At 39.5% G+C, this 23,094-nt stretch overlaps 1 protein-coding gene across 1 annotated transcript in view; it reads right to left on the bottom strand.

Annotated features, from left to right (window-relative positions):
* cntn4 (contactin 4) overlaps window positions 1–23,094 on the bottom strand; it is a 298,829-nt gene that overhangs the window by 247,423 nt on the left and 28,312 nt on the right. Inside the window, exon 2 of the mRNA XM_036571557.1 lies at window positions 1,470–1,606. Coding sequence (XP_036427450.1) covers window positions 1,470–1,524 — 55 coding nt within the window. The 5' untranslated portion in view covers window positions 1,525–1,606. The remainder of the gene's footprint in view (window positions 1–1,469; window positions 1,607–23,094) is intronic.

The raw sequence follows: 23,094 nt of genomic DNA, 5'->3' as shown, positions 1-23,094 counted from the left end.
AGTGGCTGTTCTTTTCACTTCACTCTGTGAACAGGACTCGAGTAAAACAAAAGTCAATAGTTTCACGAACTAAAAAAGAAAAAAAAAAAATTCTCACTCAAAAAATCACTCAATTCAATTTCAGCATTGTGGTTTTTAATGTATTAATCAGTTGAAACCAATGCAGCTGTACAGTACTGGCATTATAAAAGAATCATTTTGTAGTTGCATCAGCAAAAAACTATTGTAATATTAATGAAAACAGTGAGTGTAAAATTTTTAACAGTACTGTATGTTAGAACCTCAGCCCAAAGTCCTTCAGTAAGTCAGGAAAACCCCACTATCATCAGCTTTAAGACAAATGTGAACGACCTTAGGCGTCATTACGATTCAGCTACAGTTTACATTAAGAAAGAAATCCATCTAACTAGGGTTGGTCTGCTATTGCAGTAGCAGGACTCCCTTAATGTTGACTGAAGTGTGACATAAGAGGAACGTGTGGATCCTCTGAAGTCATCTCGCAAAGCATATTGGCACTGATTATACACATCTACACCGTCCAACTTTGACCTCAGCAATATTTGAAGGTAAATCCTGCATAATAAACCCCTTCAAATCAGATTGTGCTCATCTGAAGAGCGCCCGCAGGTAAAATCTAATTTGCAAAAAGAGCCTTCAGGTAAAAAACTCTTATTAATAAAGACATCAGTCAGCAAAACAGAGCTGTACGATTTTTATATGTAGTAAATTCAAGATGGGAATTTTAGCTAAACTCATATCCCTATTTCCCTTCACTATATTTAATTAGAGATGCGTTTTTTTCAGACTTAAAAGGAGCCAGAGGGAGAGAGGGAGGGAGAAAGAGAGAGCCTGTCTTTGTACATATCCCTCGAGTCTTAATTTTCTCTTTTAGGGGATGGTTATAGCAGCGTGAATGGTGATGACCACTGACTGAATGCCATAGATTGTAATTCTATTTATAAAGCTCATGTGATAGGTGTGGGTTGTAGAGCCTAAAGTGTGTAGCCCTCCTTCACCAGTGACTTTATAGCTCACCAATAAGCTATAAAGTGCAAAAGAACTAATATTTTTTTTCCTCCATTATTGAAGTTCACACTCTTCAAATTAATATTTTTCATTTTAGCTTCCTATCTTACAGCTCAATCTCCTCATTTACATTCAAAACAATTCTCCCAGTGGCAGCCGACCCTCTTTCTCTGAGCCGCCCTCTTGGATCCTGTTATTTACTCTAGCAACTCCCGTCCTTTTAAATAAATCGCTCAACTCCATTACTTGTATCTTAATGGAAAAAATAATACATATATGATTAATGTTTGCCAATGGCGAGCGTTTTATTCCAGCTCGTTCTGGGCTCGGCTGTGCCTTTCTGTACAGCAACCTGCCCTAAATACATATGAATAAGGAGACAGACTTCACAAAGAGTGGCTGGCATGCATGCATCAAAAAAAGTTCTTAATAAGATACTTTACCTGCGAGGCACCCCATGAATGACTGCAGCACCAGCAGTTTCCATAGCAACTTCATCTTCGGTTCCGAGGGGTCAAAGTCGACTCACATCCGATCACGTATGTATGGAATCCTTTCTGAACCGGCTTTGCGCTTCACTCTGCCCAAAACAAAATGGAAATGGAGATTTTAATGCGTTCAGAGGAATCTCCTGCTCTGAATGGCTGCTTGAGTTACAGCGTGTAGGGAACTTTGAGCTCCATCTCAGATTGATTTCCTGGTCCACTGGTCGTAGATCTGTGACTCAACCCGGACGAGAGGATTTGTGACAAAACAGCCCCAATTCCAGTGCTCAGTTTCAGAAAGGAGGTAAACAATCCTGCTAAAGGCTTTAAAGAGCATCATAGTTCAATCACTGAGATGTAAACAGTCATTCAGAGCATTTTGATGCCAAATGCACCATTTAAGAGAAACTTACAGACTCAGATTTCTTTACAGTGGTGGTGATAGGGGTCGCCAGAGGTCATCGTGTGTACAACACAAACGTAGCCATTTAATTTACTATCTAAAACCACCAAAGAACCCACACGTCTCCTGAGCTGTATAAGGAATGTTGATGATGGGAGAATAGTGGAAAATCTGAACAAACAAGTTTTCTTTGGGGACTATTTTGCCTCACAACACCCCGCATGCACACTTCAACTACAAATTAGGTGTGTTAGGTGAAATCATTCTCCCAAACATATCATAAATCAGTGTCTCAGACATCAGGCAGTGAATTCATAACCATTTCATGTAATAACTCTCTGTGAGGGAGCTTTTAGAGGTGGATGTCTGGTTCCTATCACCACCACTGTGAACAGTTCTGAATTGGTAAGTTTCTCTAAAACGGGGTGTTTCACACCAAACCACCCTGAATTACTCTGTTTACATAACACCAACCGAGTTCAGTACTACCACGTATAGATAAATACATTATCATTCAGTATCATATCACATTTTAATTCAAGTAATTAGCATCCATGAGTAATAAAGACTACTGATTGGCTGTCTAAATTACATTCCGAGTCTTATTAACAGATTTAACATTTTAAGACCAAAACAAACCCGTGGCTATTTCTGCCATTTAATCTGCTCTACTGATGTTTAGATGTTTAAGCTCGTCTCACAAACTACCTGAACAAGCAAACACATGGATAGGATGTAAACAATAAGGACTTTTTACTGATTAGACTAGTAATAAACCAGTAATAAAGCAACAAAGGAGCCTTGTGCATCTTTTATACAGTGATAAGAAACACAGTAGCTCACAGAAAGCTCTGATTGTAAACACCGATGTGCTTCACTCTGGCCAACATGGACACGCATGTGTTGTAACTTCTCTGGCAGCACTTTTAAAAGAGTTTAAGTGATCACCAAATTCTTAGAACGGGTCACCAGCAAGACAATTGGATCCGTAGGGTTAATCAACAAACTTTCGGTTTGTTATTTAAAGAAGGCATCAAAAAAGTAGCAACCAGGAATCGAAAGTCAAGATACCATACTGGTATCGGTATCAAAAAAGTTTGAGCAATACTCAAAATTACTAAATTAAACTCAATTAAACTGCATTTCTCTATTTATAAAATCTATTAAAATGTTCCTTCTTAATTGATCAGCAATGATTAGTTGGCAATTCGCATGATTCTAGTTGTCTTACAACTACACTCATTTATACATACTTAAAAATGATGGTTCTTCAAGGGTTCTTTACTAATGAAAACGGTTCTATACAGAACCATGAACACTTAAATAACCCTCTGCATGATTTAAGGGGTCTTGCATCGTGAAATCGTTCTTCAGATTGATGGAGAATGTGTTATATATCATTCTATATCGAACCTTTTTGTCAAGCTTGTAATAATAAAAGAACCCTTTTTGGTTCTAAATAGAACCCTTTTCAAAAGGGGCCAATCTGAGGCACCCTTCACAATGCAAAGAACCCTTTAATCATGCAAAGGGTTCTTTGAGCGTTCATGGTTCCATATGGGACCATTTTCTTTACTAAAGAATCCTTGAAGAGCCATCTTTTTTAAGGGTGTAGGCATTTTCTTTTCTAATAAAGTATTATGAAATTATGAAATCTTTAAAATAGTTTGACAACAACTCAACAAATAATAATGCCTTTCTAGACATGCAGGACTATTTCAAGAAGCACGTTCAACTTAAACAGTGTGACGATGCAACAGGATTCAGACGCTTGCGGATAAAAAGTGTACACCAAGCTTTATTCGAGGGCGACAAAGAAGAGGTCAAAAAACATGCGTGGGTCGTAACCAGAAAGCAGTATAAGATCACCGAAGTGATCATAACCAAAACAAACAAATCCAAGGGAGAGATCCGATATCGTAGTCAAAAAACCAGGCCAAACAATCAAAACACGTATCCAAAAACAGTCAGCAAAAGTACAAGAAGGGACAGGCAAAAATCAAGGTCAGTGAAACAAAACGTAGGTCATAACAGGTCGTAGCAAACAGAATAATAGAAACGCTCAGCAAGTTCTAGAAGAAACAATACCTCACAACGACTAAGACTAAAGCCTGGGCTTATAAACTATACTAAGTGGGTCATATGACAACAAACACAGGTGAATGTATTTAGTATTCCGGTGAATGTGAGCGCTGATAGGTGCGTGCACAACCATCCAAAGTCATATGATCTCCCGAGGGGTTGTGGGCAATGGAGTCCCTTCTGGTTTCTGCGTCAGAGGGAAGTTGCTCAGTCACATGATCTACTAAGGTATTGTGGGAAATGTAGTCTGAGTCCTCCTGAGGCGTGACAAACAGGGTTCCTGGCTGAGTTTCACCTTCATAAAACACAACAAACGCAGCCGCGCTTAACTCGTTCAACAACGTCCTCAGTTAATCCAGGTTTAGATACTCAAGTTGTGATTGATTCTCACACACCTGCACATCAAGACCTGATGTTTATGACAAACAGCCAATCATGTGAAACATGAGGAGGAGTCGAGCAGCTTACTTTGCAAAGAAGGGCAAAAAATCATACAAAGTATTTATGTATTAAGTAAAGCATTTATAACAGTAAAAAGCAGTGCTGCCTTCACTGCCTTTGCTTCATATTCTTCATATCTGTGTGGTCAGATTTTTTTTTCCTTCACTGAAAAGTGATATTTTCACATAATTGACTCCACAAACGTCACAAAAAAATAAAAGTCACCTTCGTCAGACCCTGACTGGTCAGAAGCTCTGCCCTGATTGGCCCAAGAGCTCCTTATAATCTGAAATCCCACACATAACCTGCCCTGGAGCAGGTTAGGCCTGCAGCATACGAACACTATGGTGATGTAGCCCAGTGAGTTTAACCTAAAGCTTAAAGTTAGCTGGATAAAGACCGAAAGCAAACAAGAGGGACGTGAAACACCTGATAAAGGAGGGAAAGTCAACAAAACACATGCAAAAACTAATAAACTATAATAGAGTAATAGGAAATAAAAATAATTGACAAATTATTTAACTACTAATATTACTAATCACAGTGATTGTGAGAGTCTCCCTAACTGGGAGTCCAAATGGCAAAGTGTCTGATACACTGTAGGTCATAAATATATTAAGACAACATCACGCATTAAGATTCCCCTTTAAAGGGCCCATATCATGGAAAAACCAGCTTTCCTCACCTTTGAAATAAATGTGTTTGATGTAGAAAGCTTCAAAACATACTGTTCACTCCCCAATATGGAAATGAAGTTGCAAAAACAGCCCTGTTGTAAATTCACTGTTTTTGTGATGTCACTATGTAAGTCCAGTCTGCTAATTTAGCCTCGTCCATTCATGCCGTAGTTAAAAAAAGAGTGTGAAAGAGTAAAAGATGATTTTTGAACAATAGCCCCAATACAGGGCAGCCACTCAGACCAAATTCATTTACATACATCAGTCTTAAAGATACAGTAATAAAAACAGTCTGTTTAATTCTAAGGGATAAAGGGAGGTTGGAAAATGGAAAACAGTCATGTAAAAATGAATTATGGAACATAAAACCACATAAAGGTCATAAGTGGACCTCAGGGGAAAAAGTAAAGTACAAGACAAATGTAGGCTCTGGGCCTTTTAAAGGTACAGTAATCTAATAACCAGAATTAAACGGCTAGCAAACAAATTCAAGGCGCAGATCCATCAACCAAAACCAAACCCCTCAGTTTCAGCACTGCATCATCTCCTGCAGCCTCTGTGTGCTCGGGAGAGGTGGGAGATGGTCTGCAGGCGCTTGTTGTGAGCTGAGAGGAGGGGAAGCAAACTGTGTTTTTCTCTGCAGAGGGGGTCCCAGGGGCATCGGCATGGAATCAGTGCCCAAACTCAAAGGCTCACACACTGTGTGTCAGACGGAGAGAAATTCTCCAAGAGCTGCGGCCCTTTGACACAGCAAAAGCACAAAGTACACTGGATGGAGGTGGGAGGAAATCAATGGCATGTGCTGTGCGGTCCCAGAGTCCCCTGCAAGTGCTTTGAGAACATCAGCTCTCTCAGACTGGAAGCACTTTTGAGTAATATTTTACCTTTGCCCTTTGGTTTTAACAAGACTAAACGCTGGCCAGCATAGCAGTGAATTTTACAGCTGCCGTGTGCCAGAATTCATGTGTCACTTTTCTGAGAAAAGGTGTAAAAAATGAAATTAATGTGCGTAATTTGAGCGATGCCCTATAAGAACCACCTTTGGTTCCCTAAAGAACCAGTTTTGAAAAGGAAATGTGGAAGTGTGAAGAACCTTTTACAGGTTTAAGTACATTCATATGATATAAACTCTTCTTAACTAATTTAAAAGTTCTTTCTACGACCTTCTTTAAACAAGGTCTCATTTACAAAGATGGTACTCTAAAGAAACATTCACTGAAAGGTTCTTTAGGGAAACCAAAAGTGGTTCTATTACGGCAAAGAACCCATTTTTGCACCTTTAGTTTTAAACAAACCACATAATTGAAAAAACAACGTTTACCTTGTGAAATTAAAGAGTTCAATGTAATATGTGAACACTGTCCATTTATGGAAAATAAGCTGCAAAAGCAGCCTGTTTTTGAACTCACTGGTTTTGTGATGTCATGGCAAAACAATACGGTTACATATATCCACCTATTCAGACCACTGCAGTTTAGCTCCGCCCACTAACGCTGAAGTTATAAGAAGTGTTTCAGCCCAGACTGCTTTTTCAGTGAAAAATAATCATCACTCATCGTTTTTTGTTTATATAGCCCCTTTCCCAGGGTTAAGGACACTTTCCAATCAGAAAGTAACAAAATACATAACACACAACACACAACACACACGGCGTCACCCAAATGGCCAGCCCTAAGAAGCCTCTGAGCCACAGTTTGAAAATCGCTCTCGGCCTCTATCTCGATGGATATAATGGCAAACTCCTCAGTCAGCAGGGAAACATTAAAACATACACATAAACAATACAAAACAAACAAAAAACTGATGTAAACAAAAAAAACCTGATGGTTCATACTGCACCAGCGTACTTACAGCGGAGCACATCATGCATCCATGCACACACGCATAATACAGTACAGCCAATCAGAACAGAGCTCATTAACCTATATCTTATAGTCTTAAAGGCAATAAATGCACATGTGGACATGAGATGGCAGCTTTTGTTACATAAAGAAAGGGACTTTATAAATGGACATCAAGGAAAAAGATAACATTTAAAAACAAAGTAGGATATGAGCCGACGATACGGTATTTTTAACAACGTTAACACATTTTCCTAATTTGACTTTTTGACCCATCCATTGTTCTTCAGGCTGAAGCCCAGCTGCAGTGTGGTGAATCTGTCACTAGCGCTCTTATTCAAATACAGCTTTTAAATGCCTTTTAAAGCAAAACCTTCAGCACCTTCAGCAGACCACACTGGACAGAGGTTGCAGACAACTATGCATAAATCAACAAGCAGCTAACTAACAAAAGCAGCAGCTTGGTGGAGCTCCAGTTCCTCTCGAGATCCTCCACTGTAACGAGAACCCATGAGCTGCATGAACACGAGCGAGAGGCTACCATCACAGAGGAACTGAAATATGATCATGCAAAGGGTTCTTTGAGTGTTCATGGTTCCATAGAGAACCATGTTCTTAACTAAACAACCCTTGAAGAAACATCTTTTTAAGTGTGCATATATGACATACCATGATGCATGCGCTCATTGGTCGGAACATGTTCAGGTTCTGCGTTCACATGATGAAAATAATGTCAATGAGTTACTGAAAGTAAATAGTTCCACCAGCCACATTTGGTTCTACAAGGAAGAGTTAACAAGTGATCTGGCTTTGGCCTTCAGGCTGTATATTTGTTTCGTTTTGTTTCTGTTTGTAGATGTTTTTAATTTGGGATGAGGAGGTCATACCAGTACAGTATCTAGAGCACCACGCTTCCTCGAACAGCGGACACCCTTGAATACTAGAGGCTCGAGTCCCAGTAGGTAAGCACGTAGAGCCCCGGGCTAGCACGCACTGCCGTCGGCGAGCGTTAACGAGGTGTGAATGAATCATGAACGAAGGGAAACATATACCACCTACTTATAACCACTGCATTTAACCGCACTGCCCAAGCGTGGCTGACCCCACACAAACACGTCAGTAATATGACTCTAAAAACACTACTGAGTAATTATGGCATCCATGTGGGCTGTGCATTCTTCCATCTGGCAGTTCAGATGTTTCATAGACACTTTTGACAAATCAAAGTGTAGGAGGTGACCATTAAGTACAAGTTATTCATTTTTTTAATATTATGTACAAGTCAAGTAAGTAATATTTTAATATTAAGTAGAAGAGGATAGCGGATACAAGATAAGCTACAGAGAAAATGGGGCTCCTAACAGCCACCTGGAAGAGCTGGTAGACACCAAAACTGCCCCCATCAGATAAACAGCACTTAAAGCTTTCATCTCTGAGAGAGAGGAGAAAATCAAGCTGATCAGATCTGAAAACATCCACAGGTGTTTCTGTCCATCCTTCCACTGTGAGAAGACGACTCAGCGCTGTGGGTCTGAAAGGATGTGTAGCTGTCAAGAAGAACCTCACTGAGAAAAGGAGACGGACACATCAAACAAAGAAGCTGAACGATGGACTGACCACCCCAGAGTCCAGACCTCAACACCACTGAATGTGTTTGATTGCTTTAGAAAATGATTAACCAGCTTCTAAGACTGAACTTTGGAGGTGTGTCTGCAGATTCTTTGAGGAGCTGAAACTGAGTCTCCTGAAAAGAATGGAAGCTGGAATAAAGGGAAAGAGGCTTCTGGTTGAGGCTTCTGTGTAATGAATATATGTTTTCTGCTTGTTTGTCCTGACATTGTAAAATGACTAACTTGTAATTAATGTTGACTTGAAATGAAATAAATAATAGGTGGTGTTTGATTTTTGTACAGTACTGTCCATATAGTGTTCACGCGGCAGAGCAGCAACTGTTTCAACCCTGTAAATCTACCAGAAAATATGTGTACAGTATGAAATATATAACTCTGTAAATGGCCAGGAGCTGCAGCAGGTCAAAACCTTTATTACACTTCTGTAAAATTAGCCGGTTCACATTGCAGCCCATGTACTTACTTGATAATAAGCTTTAGAATGTACCCTCAATAAAAGGTCCCAAAATAGTGTTCTTCGAGTAATGCCACAGAACAGGGGTGTCCAATCTTATCTGCAAAGGGCCAGTGTGGGTGCAACAAAAAGATCACCCCTGATTCCACTCACTTAATCGGTCAGTCTCAGTCTTTAAACAACTGATCAGGTGAGCTTCTGCTTTGCTGCAATGAAAATCTGCATCAGCATTGTGTATATAAGACTGGACACTCCTGACATAGAAGAACCATGTTTGGTTTTTAAGGTTTCTTCCTGGAACTTTTACATCATCTGGAGGTCCTTCAAGCTTTGAAAAGGTTGTACACACTCACATTTTATTTGCAAAAAAGGTTCTCCAAAGAACCATCCATTAAAAGGTTCTTTCGGAAGCAAGAAGTGTTTCTTCATGGCATCGCTGCAAAATAACCCTTTTTTTTGTTCAGCCACAGGACCATTAGTGAGGCCTAGTACTGAAGTTGTATGGTCAGTTCTGGATCAATATAGCTCATCCTTAAGGTACTGGATGCAGCCTCATCACTCCAGAGAACGCAGTTCCCAATGCTGCCCAATGCTGGGAGACTTTATACCCCTCTAGCCCACACTTGGCATTGGGCATAGTGACCTTAGACTCGTACAGCTGCTCTGGAGCGTTGCATTCTATTGGTCAGTGCTTTTCTACAGATATTATACAAGCTGTGTGTGCACAGTTGAACCCGAGCAATGGACACAGTTGAATTTTCTCATTAGCAGGGTGGTCTGGATGCATTGTCCCTTCTATAACTTGCGATTAAATAACTCTGAAATCAAAAAGTTACAGTAAAAACATCTGGCAATAACAGAGGGGGCCAAAACTGAACTGCAAACCAGGATAGTTTATTTGGGGCACCAGCCCTGCTTCACTTCCTCAGCTGGTTTTAAGAGATTCCTCCTCAACCTCGCTTCCAGAGAAGGTGAATTAGTGGGTGTTTTGTTCTGAACAACCGATTGGGGAAAAACAGATGCCGGGGGGGGTGGGGCAGGGGGGAAGGGTGGCAAAGATTTATGCAGCCTACTCCATAGAGAGCAGAGAGACATGAGAAGAGAAATGTCAGAAAGTGCCGTGAGAAAAGGCCGCTCTGCTGCGTGAGGAGAGACTGTGGTTATGCCAAAAGCCTCGATAATTGCACTTCTATGTCTTACAAATCTGGAACGGTTTGATCTCTGTATGAGTTATGTTGGGTATTAATGATGCACCAATCATGCATTTTTATGGCCGATTCTGATTCCGATTTCTTTACAGCCAAATCAGTTAATGGCGGTTTTTATTAGCCTTTACTATCTGTTAGATCCATGGATACAGGACTAGTAGAGCCACGAGTCCAAACTAAACATGGTGAAGCAGCATTAAGCTGTTATGCTGCACAGCTGAAACAAAGTCCCAGAAGATCTCAGACGAGCCCCAAATGAAACCCAGGTTAAAAACTCTCTTTTCACGTGGCCATGATTGCACTTTACTCCTGCCGCACTTTACTTTCGATAAGCTAATTTTAACACTTAAGCCCTTGCTTTTTCATTTTTCTCACTTCCTTTATGTTTTAATTTAGCGTTTGTGTACTTTGTACTTCAGTTTAATTGTTTTATTTCATTATGCTGTTGCACTTTGTATCTCTTCATCACTTTGTTTTTATTGTTTTTCACGCTGTCTGTACTTTTCCTTTCATATTTCTTTTTTGTTTTTATTTATGTGGAGCACATTGAATTGCCTTTGTGTATGAAATGTGCTATATGAAACAATCTCGCCTTGTCTTGCCTTTATTAGCTGAAGCTCACACTGTGTGGGCTGAATGAACACATGACCCACACTCGCACATTCCCAGAACTTTCTGTTAGCCAAAGTCACAGGCTTTAATGGGCCAAACTGTCTTTTTACATTCATAAATGAAAAACAGTTGTTTTTTTCTATTTAAATAACAGGATGTAAATAAAGTGCTATATGGAAGGTAAGGAGATGTTTGCACTGGACACACTTTTTGCAGCCGTCTTTATGTGCCCTTCCCTTTTTTTAAGGAGCGCACAAGTTGAACTTTCTTCAGAGGTCAAGTAGCCAATGTTAGGGACTTTTTTTTCTATCCTAACCAATCAGAGAGGGTAGGGCGGGCCTTTAGAGTTGTAACTGGGGGGTTAATAGCTGCTCTGCTTCATGGATTTAAATCATGATATAAACAAAAGCTACGAAGCCCCACTGGTGACATCCTGTATAAATAAAAATAATGCATGGCCACGACTTAATAAGACGTGGGAATGAGATCGAAATGTGTGGCCACAACTTATTGAGACATAGGAACGAGATCATTAAGCTGTGGCCACGACTTAGTAAGGCGTGGGAACGGGATCATGCCTTACTAAGTCGTGGCCATGCATTAGGATCTCGTTCCCACGTCTTACTAAGTCGTGGCCACACATTTCAATCTCATTCCCACATCTTACTAAGTCGTGGCCACGACTTAATTATCTCGTTCCCACGCCTTATTTATACAGGATGTCAACAGAGGGGCTCTGTAAAAAGCAGCTTTTTTGACTTGTTTTTGGTAACAGCACCACGTTTTCTAGTTCATAGTAATATTTTTGCCCATATATATTAAAAGCATAGCACACTATTACAGCTGGGGTATGAATCAGTGCAGTGCCTGAGATTTCAAGCAAGTTTTTCATTGTTTTGTTATGTTATTTTTTATTAACAAGCAGCAAGATTGGCTAATTTTAGCTAGCCAGTTAGCTAATATTAGCTGTCGCTTGGCAAGAGAGAGATGCCCAACATAGCCTTCAAAAAATAAAGCAAAAAACAAAATTCACCACATAAAACTGGATCACAGATTGGCCAAAATCAAAATAATAAATTCGCAGATTGCCAGTTACGCACTTCTAATGGGTATGAAAAAATTAAATATCGATATTTTCCATTCTAATGCATTGATTTCCATATCTCAGCGATACTTTTTCAATACCATCTTAGTAACTACGAACCAGAAGTGGGTGTGGCTTAACCCCTTACCAAGCCATCGGCCCACTGGCTAGCCCAACGTTTTATTATACACTTCTATAACCTAAGAATAGCTCCCTTAGTTTGCATGAAAGTCCCTGTAGTTACTGACTAATAAGCCTTTGCATGAAATAAACCTGGAATGTTAAACCAGAAACGAGTGAGAGTCGCTGGAAGTGAGAGTACTGACTGACCACAATGGATTGCACAACAATTAAGAAGAGCCGATGTTAATAACATGCATACGGAATGTCAATAAGCAGTCTAGATTTTGGCATAAACATGTTGATTGGCTCAGGAAAACTAATAATGCAGGTAGGCGTGGACACAATAAAGCTATTTATTGTTATTATGATAAATTACATCATAATTTGCTTTTCTGAGTAGATTGTGGATATTCAACAAGCAGCAAACTAACAAAAGCAGCAGATTGGTGGATCCTCAGTTCCCCTCAAGATCCTCCACTGTAACAAGCACCCATGAGCTGCATGAACAAGAGCAAGAGTCTACAATCACAGAGGAACTGAAATACTAACTGTACACTTTAAAAAAAGATGGCCCTTCAAGGGTTCTTCAGTACAGAAATGGTTCTATATAGAACCATGAACACTCACAAAACCCTCTGCATGATTAATGGGTTCTTTACATGGTGAAATGGTTCTTTGCATTGATGGAGAATATGCTGTAGATGGTTCTATATAGAACCTTTCGAAAAGAGTTCTTCTATTGTTACAAGCTCGTATCATAACAATAACAAAACTCTTTTTTGTTGCTATTTAGAACCCTTTTGAAAACGATTCTATATGGAACCATCTACAGCACACTCTCCATCAATCTGAAGAACGATTTCACCATGCAAAGAACACCTTAATCATCCAAAGGGTTCTTTGAGTGTTCATGGTTCCATATAGAACCATGTTCTTTACTAAAGAACGCTTGAAGAAACATTTTGTCTGTACTTAAACAAGACATAAAGAGAGCTGTAATGCAATTTGTGGACTGTTCTTATAGACATCGATGGTATTTTGTCAATGTGGCACCACTGGTCATTACATTTGATGAAATGTGACACAGAAAACAGCTTGAAGTATCACAATGAAATTTTTTGCTATGCACTGTTAGTAATAAAGGTTCTGTTCAGGTACATTTTTCGTTCATCAAGGTACAAACAATGTAAATGTCCCCTCAAAGGTACAACAGTGGTTCTAAGGGTCCAATTGTGCACCTTAAATACGTTTTTCCAGGTGAAAAGTGAGAGTGTATCACCCACCCCTGTACTTAGGTACTGAAATTCAGGACTGAATGACTTTGGATTTCTTAATACTCGTTAACTAATATAAAGGCTGATAAATGCTGTTTACTGCAGCGTTGGAGGAGTTGTTGACCTGCCCTGCAAATGAAGGTGTGATTAGAAAAGAAAAGCTTGCAATGCCCAAAGCCGAGCACATTAATCCACAGCTCAAAATCCTCACTGAAGCAGAACTTTTGAGGAGCTACGCCAGACGAGAAAATGAACTAGCATTTGCGATGACTGCTTTCATTTTCTCTGAAAAGTAATGTCAACAACTTAAGCACAAGATTTGTCAGAGCAGATCATATTCAATATCTATATTTCAGTCAGTACTAGAGCTGCTTCCAGACCCCCAGAGACCGAGGCTCAGTTTCCTCTTTACATTTATTGGTCAGTATTGTCTTTCATTTGAGACTGACGCTGTCCCGTCTTTGGTGTCTTACACTCTGCTTCATTGTGCATTGATATTAGCTCTACCTACATCTGGATTTGTCAATAACGTTCATAAAATATTTAGCCTGATCAATATCACTGATAAAAATGCACCAAATACCATGCTGCAGTGTCTGGACATCATGGTAATTTTACAGCTAACTCATAAAGATAAACAGCAGATTTAGAAATTAGAGTTAATCTGACTTTTTTGTCAAAGTATGCACATGTAGAATGTACTAATACTTTATAATGACAGTCATTTATTTGTGTGAAATGTGACTGATACAGTGAGGCTTTCAATTCAGGTCATAAATGTCAAAACTTACAACAAAGTTCATTTTTTCTAGCAGCCCTATGAGATTTCCAATACTATGTTAGCGCTAAGGCTAAGAATGATGCATGTAAACATTTTTGGCTGTTCCAGACTAAACACAGACATTTAAAACTTGATAAAAACATGTTTCATTTGAGATTATAACAGACATTCACATATATCTGATATTGTATGTAGCAGTTTTACAGTGACTCTACAGTGTTTCTAACAGCTGACTGAAACCTGATTAGACTACAGCACATATTCACAGTCAGTGACATATCTAGAACTTCCAGAACAACTACACTGACATTTTTCTCACAAAATTGGTCCCGCTATAACTCAAAGTGATTGGTTGTTTCCTCTGTCGGCCCCCATCATGATAATCTAGTAGTTCATCCCGTGTGTAAGGCCTCTGGTCCAGCTCCTGAAGTCCTAACCAATGGAAAGAGCTTGCTTGGCTTTATCTACCTACACACCACAGGGAAAACATTGTGATTGGACATTTTTGCACTGGGCTGTTTTTGTCTCCAACTAAAACTTCCAGAGAAATGAAGGTATTACCACAATAGATGCAGATTCTGTGACTAGCATGATGATGACATGCATTTCTTCAGTATTAGAAATCATTAGGGCTTCTCTGAAGGCCCAGAAGGCCCTGGGGTTTCTTCAGTTGTGTACCTCACTATTAGGGTAGATTAGGTAAGCATATTAACATGGTGGCAAATTTGTTGTTTCCAACCTGACTGGTTTAGATAGCATTTTAACTGGAAACTCAACGTAAAGGGAATTTAAACTACAACCTACATTCATTATGTTAAATAGGATTTTGTCAGTGTTCTGTGCAGCCATTTCAGACTCACAACACTAGTTACATAATAATGCATTTGTGGTAGGACAATTAGAAAAGAAAAGAAGTATTACTTATGTCTATAATGTATTATACGATGGATTCGTTTTAGGGCCACTGTTAATAAAAATAAAAATAGTTTGAGAATAAAGTCATAATATTTTGAGAAAAAAAGTCAATATTTTGAGAAAAAAAGTTGTAATATTTCGAGAAAAAAAAGTTGTGCTGTATGATATTTTGAGAATAAAGTCATTGTGTTTCGAGAAAAAAGGCATACTATATTGAGAAAAGAGTTGTAATATTTTGAGAAAAAAAGTCATAATATTTTGAGAAAAAAGTTGTAATATTTTGAGGAAAAAGTTGTAATATTTTGAGAAAAAAAGTCATAGAATCACAACATTTAAGTGGCATTAATACCAGGAACGCTGGCTTTAAACAGGTGTTTTTTGGGAATAAATCAGCTTACAAAGTCCAGCTATTACAACCATATGGCCATAAAAGTTCAACTGGATTTTGATTTTATATTCATTTTTTAGATTTGTAGTTATGGCAGATGCTCTTATTAACAGGCAGGCAAAGACAGTGTTAGGAGTCTTGCCCAAGGCCTCTTATTGGTATAGTGTAGGGTGCCTACCTAAGCGGGGGATTGAACCCCACCAGTCTACAGCATAGAAGGCAGAGGTGTTACCCACTACACTATACCAACCAGGTTACAAGCTGACACACCACCCTAATCAATACAACTTAAAACCTAACTTTAATAAAATGATCTGTTGTTTAGAGGATGATAAAAGTGATGAGCTACAGCACGTCTTACTCGTGACTCAGCAACTAATGAAATGCACATGCAAAGGGAAAACGTGAGAATAGTTGTGAGGTGCACAAAAAACTGTGAATTTTCCTTCCAGTTATCATGTTAACAAAAAGTTTTTAAATGGCAAATATTTTTAAACTAAGAACACTTTATTAAGGGATGGGGTGATAATTAGCCAGTTCAGATATTTTAAAGGGTGACAATCTGATCCCTCCTGGGATTTATGCACATCTATGCCAGCTAAATGAGAGTGAATGAGTCACAAATGAGGATCATGAGGTGCTTCACGTCTATCCGAATACTTATTCTCAAAACCAGTCAAAAACAACAATAATAAACCATAATTTTAAGTATGTCATTACTGCAGAACAAAATATATCCAGTAGTACACTAAAACATCAGCCATGGTGAAAGCATCACTGCATTTATTCAATTTCCAGTCAAAATGACTATTAAGTACAAGTTATCAATTTTTCAGAGAATATTTCTGAGGAGATAAGATACATGATAAGGAAGGACTAAGTAAAAGGAAAACAAGTGAAAAAAGATGAGTTTCCAAAACTGATGATGATGAAAGTTGATGAAAAGCTACAGAGAAAATGTGTCTCCTAACAACCACCTGGAAGACCTGGTCGACCCCAAAACTGCCCCCATCAGATAAACAGCACTTAAAGCTTTCATCTCTGAGAGAGAGGAGAAAATCAAGCTGCTTCAGATCTGAAAACATCCACAGGTGTTTCTGTCCATCCTTCCACTGTGAGAAGACGACTCAGCGCTGTGGGTCTGAAAGGATGTGTAGCTGTCAAGAAGAACCTCACTGAGAAAAGGAGACGGACACATCAAACAAAGAAGCTGAACAACGGACTGACCACCCCAGAGTCCAGACCTCAACACCACTGAATGTGTTTGATTACTTCAGAAAATGATTAACAAGCTTCTAAGACTGAACTTTGGAGGTGTGTCTGCAGATTCTTTGAGGAGCTGAAAGTGAGTCTCCTGAATGAATTGGAAGCTGGAATAAAGGTGAAGAGAGACACACTGAACACTCACACAGCTGATATTGTATTTAGTTGTTGAGGCTTCAGTGTAATTTCCCACTAAATATGTGTTTTGTAGTTTAGGCAACAATTTGTGTAGCTTAAGGAAAGACAAATCTTTCAAATACTAAATAAAGAACTGAAGGCATTGAGGCCAGCTCTACACAGTAATGTTGAACAGTGATCCTTTTTATAGAAAATACTCTGAACAATGTCTAAGAACTTGCTTCTTCTACAAGAAGAACTTTCTGCATGTTTCCAAGTCAGCACCCTGCCACTTCAAACCATGATCCAGAATCCTGTAATCTTCTACATGGTTTTCAGCAGCAGGTTCATCAAACTAACGCTACTATTTGACTTCTCCAGCAGGCTTCAAAGACCAGACAGCCTGGGCTCTTGCTTTGAAGTCATATGCACAATGCTTGGATACTGAAGTGCTTGTACTTTGCGTTGGCTGAATGATATCATTTTCAGATCTGACCTATCACGTCTCTTCGTCTGTGCTCTCATAAATGTTAAATGGCTAATTCTCCTGACTGTTCTGCAAACCGCATTTGATTTCGTGAAAAGGCAGTACTTAGGTTCGCTATAAGGAAGCAAAATATTTGAATTTATCAATAAATCCGCCGAGGAGCTAAGTGTCTATAAAGGACTCGGTAAGGCAGAACAAAAATCTGGCATCAGATCAGGGTTTAGCATGCTAAACTCCAAAGCCCAGGCATCAAAGGTGTGAGCAGTGAAGTGCTACACTCTTTGTTTTTACCCTTTCAGCCAAAGAAAAGGAGCCAAACTTAGGCTGTGTCTCGATTTACTCACTAGTTCCATATGAAGTGAATTAGTACATAGTAAATACAAATTGGGGCACTGACTCGCGCCCTGGAGGTGACACCACTTGGACACCGATGCGACACGTCGTAGTGCTACAAAATCGATTGGGAAGCTCATCAGAATGCTCATCAGTGTGCTTAGCTATACTGAAATGAGCTATTTTTAGGATGGAATATTCCAGTTAGTTCATGAACATTTTCATTTTGTTTAAGCTGAGGCTCAGTGACCACGTGTCAGTCACACACAGCAATGTTTAACACAATTAGGCCTTTCATCATTCGATTAACACCGCTAACATAATGCTAATTTCCTAGTGCCAGGCTACCCTGCTGAAGAATACAACACAGACTATGCTGGTCTATGCTGGTTTAGTGCAGTTCTAATGCTAAACACTACATATGGCTGGTTCTGCTGGTGAAGAACACCTTTGGATCCCATTAAGAAACCATCAGATGCATTTAGAATCAGCCATTGGTCATCTGTTCAACCATTAGGATCCTTTGCACCCATTAAAAAAGCCAAAACACATTACAAAACTATCAGGAACCAACAAAAACACTTAATGTTTTGGGGTTTTTTCACCAGGGCTGGTTTTTCTAGCAGGGTAGCTACAATTACCCTAAGACAGGGGTCGCAAACCTAAATGTTAAGAAGAGCCATTTTGTCCTTTCAACAAAAATCAATCCACATTGGGAGCCACAACATTTTACGTTCATTCTAACATCTTGATGTAAATATGTCTCAGTATGTGCTAATGCGCTAGTATAGGCTAAAAAATATAATATAAACGTAAACACAGACGTACTTTGCTCTGCTTTAAGCTTTAGCTCAGCTGTAGCCGCTTTTCTCGCATCTCTGGCAGGAAACTTTACCGCAAAAGAAAAACAGTTTCTTAAAACTATATTTCTTAAAGCGCCTCTTAATGTTTGACTTTTTGCGAAGCTAAGGTCAGCTTCTCTTTCACCAGCTTCTTGTTCAAAGTCGCAAAGGTGAAGTCAGTTTCTCGTTCAAATTTTCCCAGTCCACCTTAAATGTGTAACTGCGGCACCATTTAAGGTGGAATGGGAAAATTTGAAGGAGAAACTGACTTCATCTTCACGACTTTTTAGTGTTTGACAGATTCTTGTTGCATATTAAACGTATCAGGAAACCAGCTGAATGCTTTTAAGTGCAAAAAAGTCTGTCCATTCATCTCCAAATTATCGATGTACGTCTTAAATCTCTCTCTTTGCCTTTTCGTTAGCTACTAGCTAAGCGAGATTGTTGTATGCACTGCTATGTGACCAGCAGTCTGTGTGCCAACCGTCATGGTTAAAGGGTGAATTAGCAGTTCTACATTAACTCCAGAATTTATGACCATTTATTGTTAAACTGTGTTGAACGATCAGCAGAGCTTTATTTTACTGTAAAGGAGGATTATTTTATTTTTACCTACTAATCTGATTCAGCTGTGGAGCCACAACAGGACAGTAAAAGAGCTGTATTCGGCTCTAGAGCCACATGTTGCCAAACCCTGACCTAAGCAATTCATGGCAGCTGTAGCCTAAAACACAGTCAGTTGATGACTGAATAGACACTGAGTTAACATTTCAGTAATATTTATCTGATCGTTTCAATAAACATATAAACGTAAAGCCTGCAATGGAATAGAAACCACAACAGCCGGTTAGCTGTTAGCTATTATCAGTGACGAATGTCTTACCAGAACAAAACCCACACTGTTGGTAGCTTTCTGAAAATAAACACTTAATACTTTCCAGGTGGGACGGTTTTCACAATGCACTGTGGGAACTTTCAGTGTACTGGACAGAGTTTTACAATGGGACCCCCTGAAAAAAGGACTGATTCCCCAGGCAGCACCCTAACTGCTGAACTAGGGGGCTCTATGAGACACATTCCACGATATTATGATCTTTTCTGTCCATCGTAATGATGATTTTGAGACAGTTTCTACAGTTAAACAACTGCAAGAAGATATTCAACATCATATCAACATCATAACATTAACTGTCTGGTTTTCAAGATACCTAATAAAGTGGCCAGTGAGTGTACATACCCTCTTTATAGAAATAATCTGCTTGTTTACCTACCTGTTTTTGGATTATCTTCCCCAGAACTGACTCACGGGCCACCTTCCAAATGTTTTTCACACAGATTTCCATACTGAATTCCCACAGACTAATGAGATTTGGGTTAATGTAGAGTGTTTTTACATTTAGAAGGTTGACTCTTGCTTTGAGGCACTTAATCAGAAGTCCACACAGGGCAGCTCCAAACTATTAACTTCTTTGCTATACACACACAGCAAAAAGTCCAAGCCAAACTTGCCACCTGCCTCAGTTCCTGCCTCAGAGGAGCTCTGGGCATTTGACGCATGAACAGGCAGTCTGCAAAGGGCTTATCTCTCAGTTTCAACAATTAAGAGTGGTGTTATTTCACAGGAGGACACCGCCTACTTACTTGACACCCCCTAATGTGTCTTCACAGTGCCAGATTAATGTTGAGTCCATTAGGGTCTTTTTTTTATTTTTTCACCTCCTGATTCTGCCCAGCTCTCCTTTCATTAATTATATATAAGACAAGTGGAACTCAAGCAGGCCTATCACAGTTATTACATAATCATCTCATCTCAATTATTTGAGCTCATAACAGCTATGTTCCCCAGTTATTATCTTTCGCAATAATATGTTTATATCGTAACAAACAGAATGTAAACTGGGTTTGGATCCATGTAGTTCAGGCAAATACATGTACTTATTGAAACATGTCATGAGGTCATTCGACAACAACAACATGACAGCTTCTGATTTGGTTCTATATTGCCTTTAGAGGGCGGCGCGTGAGCGGCGTTTGTTTATTTGATGTTTGTTAATGACGCCTTTAGAGGGCGGCGCTGAGCAACGTTTGTTTATTTGACGTTTGTTAATGATGCCTTTAGAGGGCGGCGCTGAGCGGCGTTTGTTTATTTGATGTTTGTTAATGACGCCTTTAGAGGGCGGCGCTGAGCGGCGTTTGTTTATTCGATGTTTGTTAATGACGCCTTTAGAGGGCGGCGCTGAGCGACGTTTGTTTATTTGACGTTTGTTAATGACGCCTTTAGAGGGCGGCGCTGAACGGCGTTTGTTTATTTGACGTCCCGACACACATGACTAGTAGCTGATACTGAAATGTTGATCTGAGTCAGACAAAACCTAGATAATCACCAGTGAACTAAAGCAAATTATCAAAGACACAAAGAAAACTATACCATCTATAAAATACATGCTCGTTAAACTCATCGACTGTCGATTTCCTGAAAAGCCTTTTGACCAAATGAACATCAAAGTGATCTGCTGGGAAAATATGAATGACCTGGTGTCATACTATTGCTGGAAACTTCTTTCAAGGAGGTCAAAGGATAACTACAACATTTAAATCATGACCACAGGGCTTCTTCATCAAAGGAATGAAGCCCTCTGCCACGAGCCTTAATTAGCAGCCCAAAACTGAGACATGATATAAATTAGGTTCAGTGTAATCCAGGCCATGGAGCTCACTATTGATCCTGTTCCTGAGGAAGTTCTGTTCCAGTAGGCTAGAGGAGGGGATCAAAGCATGTCTGCAGTGATGTCTTTTCCTCAAATATATCTCAAGGGTTCATTACAACAGGAGAGTGGCAGCGCGGTGATTCTGCCTATCTGAAAGGAGACAATAACCAAATATTCAAAAGTCATTTTTGTAAATGCGATAGCTCTAGTATTTGCCTCAAACCCAAAATTCTTTGTTCTGATTAAAAGTAAAGATTTGACCTGACAAAGATGTAAACTATAAATATATACACTGATCAGGCGTAACATTATGACCACCTCCTTGTTTCTACACTCATTGTCCATTTTATCAGCTCCACTTACTATATAGGTGCACTTTGTAGTTCTACAGTTACAGACTGTAGTCCATCTGTTTCTCTGCATACTTTGTTAGCCCCCTTTTACCCTGTTCTTCAGTGGGCAGGACCCTCATGGACCCTCACAGAGCAGGTACTATTTGGGTGGTGGATCATTCTCAGCACTGCAGTAACACTGACGTGGTGGTGGTGTGTTAGTGTGTGTTGTGCTGGTATGAGTGGATCAGACACAGCAGTGCTGCTGGAGTTTTTAAACGCTGTCCACTCTATTAGACACTCCTACCTTGTCAGTCCACCTTGTAGATGTAAAGTCAGAGACGATAGCTCATCTGCTGCTGCACAGTTTGTGTTGGTCATCCTCTAGTCCTTCATCAGTGGTCACAGGACGCTGCCCACAGGACGCTGATGGCTGGATGTTTTTGGTTGGTGGACTACTCTCAGTCCAGCAGCGACACTGAGGTGTTCAAAAACTCCAGCAGCACTGCTGTGTCTGATCCACTCATACCAGCACAACACACACTAACACACCACCACCACGTCAGTGTTACTGCAGTGCTGAGAATGATCCACCACCCAAATAGTACCTGCTCTGTGAGGGTCCATGGGGGTCCTGCCCACTGAAGAACAGGGTAAAAGGGGGCTAACAAAGTATGCAGAGAAACAGATGGACTACAGTCTGTAACTGTAGAACTACAAAGTGCACCTATATAGTAAGTGGAGCTGATAAAATGGACAATGAGTGTAGAAACAAGGAGGTGGTCATAATGTTACGCCTGATCAGTGTATATATTTATAGTTTACATCTTTGTCAGGTCAAATCTTTACTTTTAATCAGAACAAAGAATTTTGGGTTTGAGGCAAATACTAGAGCTACAGCATTTACAAAAATGACTTTTGAATATTTGGTTATTGTCTCCTTTCAGATAGGCAGAATCACCGTGCTGCCACTCTCCTGTTGTAATGAACCCTTGAGATATATTTGAGGAAAAGACATCACTGCAGACATGCTTTGATCCCCTCCTCTAGCCTACTGGAACAGAACTTCCTCAGGAACAGGATCAATAGTGAGCTCCATGGCCTGGATTACACTGAACCTAATTTATATCATAAATAAAATGACAATGAGCGTAGAAACAAGGAGGTGGTCATAATGTTATGTCTGATCGGTGTATCTCTAAACACATAAAACATCTATAAAATATCTTTTAGTGTCTATCCTCAGTTTTTCGGTCCACACTGTATAAGTTATTATTGAATCAAATAACAGAAAAGTGATTCCAATCATAAATGGAGCTGATACAAGATTAAATATTACAGCGACGGCTGGAATCTGAATGCTCAAGTATTCATTTGTTGCTCTGGTATTCATTTCTCAATTTAGTATTCAGAATAATTCCTTTTGTTTTAAGTCACATAAGTTGTGGCCTAAATGAACACATTTCGTCAGCAAAAAAGCCTTAAGGCTGCGTTCACATCATAAGCTTCATTCAGATTTTTTGCTCAGATCTGATCTTTCTAACTTGATGGTTCACATTTGTGTAGGTAACTGACTGAAATCTATAA

The sequence above is a fragment of the Colossoma macropomum genome, unplaced genomic scaffold (assembly GCF_904425465.1).
Source record: "Colossoma macropomum unplaced genomic scaffold, Colossoma_macropomum, whole genome shotgun sequence".
Classification (NCBI taxonomy): domain Eukaryota; kingdom Metazoa; phylum Chordata; class Actinopteri; order Characiformes; family Serrasalmidae; genus Colossoma; species Colossoma macropomum.
This window is presented reverse-complemented; position numbering and strand designations above follow the sequence as displayed.